This window comes from Phoxinus phoxinus, assembly GCF_949152265.1.
Source record: "Phoxinus phoxinus genome assembly, chromosome: 9".
In the NCBI taxonomy this organism is placed as follows: Eukaryota; Metazoa; Chordata; class Actinopteri; order Cypriniformes; family Leuciscidae; genus Phoxinus; species Phoxinus phoxinus.
In genome coordinates, this window is record NC_136884.1 from 24702323 (window position 1) to 24710638 (window position 8316).

At 38.1% G+C, this 8316-nt stretch overlaps 2 protein-coding genes and 1 long non-coding RNA gene across 4 annotated transcripts in view; 1 reads left to right on the forward strand and 2 right to left on the reverse strand.

Moving 5' to 3' along the window:
• The window catches only part of LOC307004394 (uncharacterized protein), a 9328-nt gene extending 4928 nt beyond the window's left edge, over positions 1-4400 (forward strand). For both annotated transcript variants that reach the window (XM_079623544.1, XM_079623545.1), the window contains exons 5-8: positions 3771-3833; positions 3902-3964; positions 4052-4204; positions 4299-4400. In XM_079623544.1, the coding sequence (XP_079479670.1) occupies positions 3771-3833; positions 3902-3964; positions 4052-4204; positions 4299-4313 (294 nt within the window). In that variant the 3' untranslated portion in view covers positions 4314-4400. The remainder of the gene's footprint in view (positions 1-3770; positions 3834-3901; positions 3965-4051; positions 4205-4298) is intronic.
• Positions 661-1906, reverse strand: LOC307004890 (uncharacterized protein). Its single transcript, XM_079624451.1, has one exon. The coding sequence runs from the start codon at positions 1681-1683 to the stop codon at positions 787-789; it is 897 nt and encodes a 298-aa protein (XP_079480577.1). The 5' UTR covers positions 1684-1906; the 3' UTR covers positions 661-786.
• A 156-nt stretch (positions 4401-4556) lies between the features above and the next one.
• On the reverse strand, positions 4557-5152 carry LOC307004395. Its single transcript, XR_013799023.1, has 3 exons — positions 4953-5152; positions 4758-4869; positions 4557-4693 (listed from the first exon to the last, which is right to left on the reverse strand). It is a non-coding gene; the product is annotated as an uncharacterized lncRNA (long non-coding RNA).
• Positions 5153-8316: the final 3164 nt, after the last annotated feature.

Sequence of the window (8316 nt, forward strand, 5' to 3'; positions counted from 1 at the left end):
CCTTATCACCTCCTCACACCAGTGCTTTGGCACGGAAGAGGAAGCGTCGTGAAGACAAAACACAGGTGATGACCCGTGTCATTAAAGAGTGCGAGGAAGCCACGCAGCGCCGACACGAAGAAATCATGGGGGAAATTAAAACCACTAATGCTTTATTCAAGCAGATGCTGCAGCAGTCCCATGAGCAACAATAGATAAAAAATGTTGATTTTTTTTTTATTTTTTACTGTTTATGTTTTAGGCCTGTTTTTAATGAAGCCTACACCTCTGTATATTTTATGTTATTTTAAAGGTGCTGGACATATTTTTTTACAAGAGTTTATGTTTACAGAAAATGAGTTATGTTTACAAATGAGATTTTATTTATTTTTTCAAAGGTTTATTTTTACAGAACAAATTACTTGTTTACAAAAGAGATTCATAACAAAGAATTTAAAAAAAATACAAAAATATAGTATATGTTCAAATAATATACTACGTTGAAATCAAACAGCATCAAAGTACAGCTAAGTTATTTTCAAGATAGTGTTCTGAATTGTTGTGGAAAAGAGTTGTTAAATTAAACGATTCTAAGGAACCACACCACTGTCTGATTTGTTTTCTTTTTACATCTGAACATAAAGTCTTTAACTTGTTAATCAGAATTTTTCACATGTTAGGCATTGCTTTAACTTGCTTGGATGATAGTAAAAGTGTCAGGGGATGAAATAGAATGCCTATGATAAAAATGAGTTTGGATAGGCTAGTAGCATATTCATATTCAAATACTGTAGCATACAGTAATGTTCATTCATTCTCATCCTCTTCACGAGGGCACCTGATTGGGTGCTCATCACATGTACTTTCAGACTCCCCAATACACATATTGTGAAGCGCACAAGCTGCTACAATGACTTTCACAACTACATCTACACGAGAGTTTTGTAGTTCACGGAGCCGTCTCCATTTACACTTTAAGCGGCCAAACGCCTGTTCCACTATTACCCTCCCACTGCATATCATTGCATTTCTGCGCAAGTCATCTTCACCCAAGGCTCCATTGTCGCGTTTTGGAGTGACAATGAATGGGAAGCTGTTGCAGACATATGCACCATCCCCGAGTAGTTTGTAGCCTCCCAACTTCTGTTCATGGGTGTTGAAGAATGGGGATAGCCTAAGCATGCGTGCATCATGTACTCTACCGGGAGGCCCAGCAAAAATATCTGTGAACCTTCCTAGGTCGTCTACAATACCCTGCAGCAGCACAGAATAGTAGGCCTTCCTGTTTAAATAATCCCCCCCCCTAACAGGTGGCCGCTGGATTCTGAAATGGCATCCATCAATTGCACCAACTATCCCATCAATTCCGCACGACCTTCTGAACAGAGCTGCTTGGATGGTCTTTTGACAGTCATTTGGCCAGACAATGTAGTGTTCTGCAATGGCACATGTACGGTCAAGCATTTCAATGATGACGTTATGCGCTGCTCCTTGACTGACATCAAATTTATCAGAGATCTCACGAAATGAGTTCTGATTCGCGAGATACCAAAGCAGCATCACCACCTTTTTCTCTACAGGAATTCTTGCAGGACCTCCTGGTGAGTGGTCATCAGTCATCCCATGTTGCCTTAATTGATTGCAGAATAGGTGGAACTGCTCTCTGGTGAGCCTCAGATGACTCTTAAATGTGCTGTCCTGCATGTTTAGAAGAGTCTTCCAGGCAGTTCCGGTTTTTAAGACCGCCGGATTGTCTTGCTCCAAGCAGTGTAGTATGACAAGTCTTTAGAAAACAAAAACCCGGGGTCAGTTATTCATTTTATGTATGCGTGTATGTATGGTAGGCCTTCACTGTTTTTGAGCTGGTAGGAAAGATTAGGCTAGTAGCTATGCTTCACATAAGGGTAGACCTAGCATTTGCAGCTAAAACAGAAATATTAGCTCTATTAACTCCCTTGTCCTTAAAAAAATATCGGTAACACTTTACAATAAGGTTTGTTAGTTAACATTAGTTAACTACATTAGTTAACATGAACTAATAATGAATTGCACGTATACAGCATTTATTAATCTGTGTTAATGTTAATTTCAACATTTACTAATACTTTATTAAAATCTTGTGCACATTAGTTCATGCACTGTGAACTAACATGAACTAACAATGAACAGCTGTATTTCTATTAACTAACATTAACAAAGATTAACAAACACAGTAACAAATGTATTGCTCATGGTTAGTTCATGTTAGTTAATACATTACAGTTTTTCTCAGTCGCTTTGGTGCATTTTTCACATCATCCCTAATATGTGCAAAATAATAAGTGCATTTCTCAGAACAATTTGTACAAACTGCAATATACAATAGATATGTTTCTTAAGCTAGTCAGTCACTAAAAATCTTTAGTACATCTCTCAAAAGTAAATATTCATGCCAATGATCATGTCAGTGTCATCAGAATGATAAGTCATTGAGTCATTGTTCACGAACAAGGTCGTCAAAATGTTTAGGCATGTTGTCAATGTAACTGTATACTTTGACAGTATTACCTGATGTAAACTTGGCTACAGTTTGGATGACAGTTACTGTATTGAAAATGCACAAGGCTGCACTTCTATGGCATATCAATTTCAACAGTACTATTTACATATTACTGTATGAGGGTTATTGATTGAAAGAGACTGGACAGGATTTTGTTTTTCACAGCTCTCTATAAACAGACCCCTCTCATCATCAGGGATGACAGCCCTGTAGAGAGTCTCTAAAAAGTTGAGAAGATGCTGGGTGTTGTATGGCCCTATAAGGGGGATATGGGTTAGGACACCATGCTCCGAAATAGCAGCACACATGGTGATATTTCCTCCCCGTTGGCCTGGCAAATCCACAGTAGCTCTGTGACCGATGATATTCCGACCCCGCCTTCTGCATTTGCTCAGGTTGAAGCCAGCCTCATCCACGTATACAAAGTTGTGAGAGGGTTCACTTGATTCCAACTCCATTATATGCTATATCCCAGAACACACAGTTTAATTTGTTTTGTGTAAATGTGTAAAACTATGCTTGAGAGTTTATGACAAATAGACAAACAATTTAGCATGTAATGGCTTATACAAGGAACTAATGCCTAGATGTTTTGAGGGGTAAGACTACTCAACAGAGAACCATCTACTATATTTTGATCACCATGACATGAGCAATTGAAAATGTGGAAAAAAGTGACACTTGTACATTATCAATTGCAATATGTACAAAAGCAATTGCAATTTGTTCAAAGGAATAAGAAATTGCTTTAATGATGTGCACAAGTGACTAGATGATTTGGAATTTGTACAAGTAGTATCAAGAATTGCACTTTTGATCTAAGAAATGCACCAAAGCGACTGAGAAAAACTGTAACTAATGAACCTTATTGTAAAGTGTTACCAAAATATCTACTATTCATGATCTAGAAAATATACAGCATTAGCATATTATTTACCGTTTGAGTTTTGACAAATCATCTTCTTGCTGTAGCAGATGACTTGAGCAATCTAAAATTGTTTTAGGCAAATAACAGGTCTGGATCTGTGAGTCCATCTTTTTCCTACGTTACGACAACAAAAGCACTTGAACACAACACACTGGTAAATACCAGTTCACAAGTGGAAAATATCATAAAAGCACTTGAACACAACACACTGGTAAATACCAGTTCACAAGTGGAAAATATCATCTTTTCCACAGCACGTGAAGGCAGCATTAGATCTTTCACTTTGTCTGCCAGACAAAGTAACTTTGCATATTTCCACTCTAGGATGATGATGAAGAGACCACATCTGCTGTGACTGAATTAGAAAGTGCTGGGAGACCCACAGAGGTATAATGCATATACTGGACAATGGCTTTTTAGATGGAGTGAAAAATGTGTAATTTGTCCTGTGACAGAATCTAGCTGGGGATGTACATGCAGATGAGGGTCCATCTACCTCTACACATAATCTTAGCAGTGTAAGAACTTTTACCTGGTTGTCCTTATTTACATAGTTACTATGTGGCAGATTTTCTTTAACCATCTTATTTACTTTGCCTTCCTAGTTGTCTGCAAAGGAGCTGTATAAGGTCCATCTATTAAGGCAAATTAAAAAAACTGACATGGAAATGGACCTTATACAGCTTCAGGTAGAGGAGAAAAGGCTGGCCATTAAAAAGGACAAACTTGAAATAGAACTACTGGAGCATCGCCTTAAGGTGAGAATCATATGTGAACATGAATCTGTTATTTTTTTGTATTTTGTGTGTATAAAGCAATAAATACAAATCTGTCATGTCTCTTTTATTTCAGGATATGAAGAAATAGAATACATTAAATAAAGTGATTTTGACAAATCATGTCTCTGAGCATTCTGCCATCTCTGTGGTCTGCTAGATTCAATGGGTGTTCTAGGTCATCTTCATCAGGACAGGGGGGATGCCTCTCTCCTCTTATTGTGGCAATGTTGTGAAGTACAACACAACCAACTGTGATGTCACATGCCCTATTTGGAGTGACCCTGAGCCCACGCAGACACTGAAACCTCGCCTTCAGAATGCCTATTGTCATCTCCACCTTGGCCCGTGTTCTGCTGTGAGACCGGTTGAAGCGTGTCTGTGGTCCGGGCTCAGGATTAGGGTAGGGTGTCATCATATAGGGGAGGCAAGGGTATCCTCTGTCCCCCAGCAAGTAACCATAGAAGTGTCCTGTAATGTTTGAGGTGTTTTTTTAAGTGTAAAGACTTACAAGCATTTGTCAAACAAAACGTACCCTGTTGAAATTTGTTGCACAGAGATGACTCCCTAAATATTCTGGCATCATGTACAGACCCAGGCCATTTTGCCTCAACATTGGTGATGAGGTGGGTTGCATCACATATTACCTGTGGAGAACAATAAGTTTATTATTTGTAACACCAATATTAAGGAGCCAAAATATATTACCTGCACATTATTAAAATATTACCTGCACATTGATGCTATGCACAGACTTCCTATTAACATAGTCTCCCTCATTGATAGATGGAGCTTTAATAGGAATGTGGGTGCCATCAATGCACCCAATCACGTTTGGGAACCCTGAAATTAAGATTAATTACAAGTTTAAGAAGTCCGTGAAGTTTGTGTGTGTGTGCAGTCAAAATAAACCTATTAAGAAATGTCATTTAATTGAAGTAGATGACAGAATTTATGAGAGCAAACCTGCCACCCTGTGGAATTCTTCTTTAATAAAGCGCACAGGTTTATGGCCAGGGAACTGTACAAACGTGTGAAGAAACCGTTTCAGTGCCATGCATACTGTACGAACGACTCTACACACTGTTGCCTTTCCCACATGCTCTGCATCGCCCACATTGTAGAGAAAACTCCCCGTAGCAAAAAAGCGCAGAGCAATACAAAGAATTTGTTCGGCGCTAAGCGCTGACCCGCGGTTTGTCACGTTTGAGATGTGTGGTTTTAGTAGGTTTGTTAAATAAATTAACGACTCCCTAGAAAAACGATAGCGCTCCTGCAAATATTCGTTAGGATAAGAAAAGACATCGATACGTGGTCGTATCACCCTCTCACGGCGAAAAAACCCCCGTATAATCTGTGCCTCTACGTCCACAGGATCCTCATCAAAAGGGCACGCCATGCTCGGAAACCTCTCTGAAACAAACTAACCCTACAACATAACCTGCTCCGGAGCAGGTTATCCTCAGAGAGTCAGTTGCTATGGTTACTTACATAACCCGAAAGTTACCTCCGTTTTTGGAACCGAAAGCAGAGGTTATCCACTTACTTACTCTTAACCTGTTAGCCTTCAGCGCCACTTTTGAAAAATCCCCAGAAATTGCATACCCAACCTAAAAAAGATTAAATTCATGTACCCTTTGTCCTAAAAGCTCAAGTATGGTCTCATTTGAAAGCTGACACCTGGCACTTTATTGGAAATGTAGAATGAATTATTGTCATAATGAAAAAAAAATTATGAATAGCTTCAAAGTTGTGTAAGTTATTAGAAATTTATTTTTATGAAACATCTTCATGAAAATTAAATTGAAGTTGGCCCGTCAGCACTCTAGAAATGCACTCCAGCTAAAGACACATGTCTGACCATGTTATATTTAAAATTTGAAGGTGATAAGTCTAAAACTCTGTATTTTGTTAAATGTTTTTCAAGATCATCTCAAATGACTTTATTTTGAATTGACTCTAAAATGCAAACTTGTGTTTATTGTCATCTATTAGCATCTATTCAGTCTATTGTCTCTATTGTTTTGTGGTGCAAACGAGCCCCATTCAGTGTCACTCTCTCCTGCACACATTTACAGCTTTCCAGCCGGCTTATGGCCCTAAATATTCTTTTCCTTTGTCTCCATTATAATCGCTAACGACTGGCTAATCACGGTGTTTCACCCCCTAATTTCTTTCATAATCTTCACTTCACATTTGAAACTGTATCAAATGCCTTTCTTAAATAAAGAAATATTTCAGTAAGCATTCCGATTTAGAAAAAAAATCATAAAAAATAACAGCTAGATGGCAGGTGCAACTAGAGAGCTAGCTAGCATGTTAGCTTAGCACACCATCAATACACGACAATTTATGAGATTAAAACCATGTGTGTGCTCCAAACTTACTTTATAGCGCAAGTCGAGTGTTTTAAATAATCTTCTATGAGCTTATTTGGCTTCAGAAAAGAAAATCAGACAGAAAATATATGATTTGATATTATTCTGCACTATTGTAAAGTCTATACCGATTAGCATTACATTATACATATAATCTATTATTATAAAAATACCTGACATGGCTCGAAGAACACAGGTAAATCAAATATCATTGCAATCATGTTTATTGTCTTCAAAACATCTTTATCTGCATGTTATAGCGATCTCTGAAAGCTAACGTTAGCTGTGTTTATGTCAGTGACGTCCTGGAAGGTCACAGGTTATTGTTCTTCTTCGTGTGCTCCCATATTTGGAAAAAACTGTGCATAGAGCGCCCTCCAGTCTGCTGTATGGATTGAAAACACAGTACATCAGAGTATCCAGCGCTCCTTATGTATACATCGACGCATTTGGATATAAATTCAATAAATATTATTCCTGTCTATAGAAATATGATGTAAACCTATGATAATATATCAATATTTCTCCAAATCTGCACATTTTTGAGCCAAAAGCCCTGAGGAACGTTGTTTTGTCACGCGTTCTCAAGACAACAGCACCAGAGTTTTTTTCTGAATGGAGCAGCTGACGCTCATAATTCATATTAAAGGTATCGACTCATTTTTTCATTACATAAATCCTGACACAAATTAAGACATAACTGTCACTATAAGTTTCTCAGAATACAATAGTGGTCAAATACTGAAACGTGAGACTTATATATTTTTAATGATGTATAGTTTGTCAAGGTAATAACATTAAATCTGATAGTAACTTTGAACTATTTAAAAAAAAAAACGCTTCAGAGCGTCCTCGCTCTGGTGAAGGCTAACAGGTTAAACATACCAGGGTATGTCACATAACCTGCTTTCTGGAATACACCCCTGCTCCCCAGTCCCCTGCTCTGTTGTGTTTTTATTGTCCTGCCATCACGTGACTCAGCGGCGCCAAACACAAACAGACACTTTTGCTGCAACGCCAGCAAGCGAGCAACAGTTGGCATTATACGGTTGGCATCATGGTAGACAAAAAGAGGAGTGTCGTGTGGAGTGATTTCACTGCTGTGAATGAAAACACTGCAAACTGCGATGTATGTAGTAAAGAAATTCGCCGTTGTGGCAACACCACTAATTTATATAAACACGTCAAAACACATGAAAGACCCCCGGCACCAGCAATGAGACAGAAATCACAAGCAGAGTCATTTCAGCTTCAGAGAGGCAAATAATATACAGGTATTATTCTAATCATATCATATTATATTTAGTCATAAACAGTAATTTAGCATTAAAGTGTAATTCACCCTTCACCGGGAGTTTGATTGACAGGCGATCTGACTAATCATAAGTCCGAATACGCCATTTTGTAAAAAAAGGACATCGGTGGACTTGAACTTGGTGGTGATGTCTTTCCGCGGTTGAAAGAACATAAACTGAGCGAGAACTACTGCGATCTCTCACCACACAATAAAGAATTACAAAATAGTAGATTAAAAAAAAAATTCAAATAAAATAAAAAAACAACTTGAAAGCTGAGACGTTTATATCAAAAGTAATCTGCTCTGTCCTGTCATGAAATCTCAGAGCAAAGAGGACACTGACAGTCGACAGCCATGACAGAGCAGGTTACTATGATGAATGTTTACTATCTAACTAATAGTTATGCCAGATATAAAAA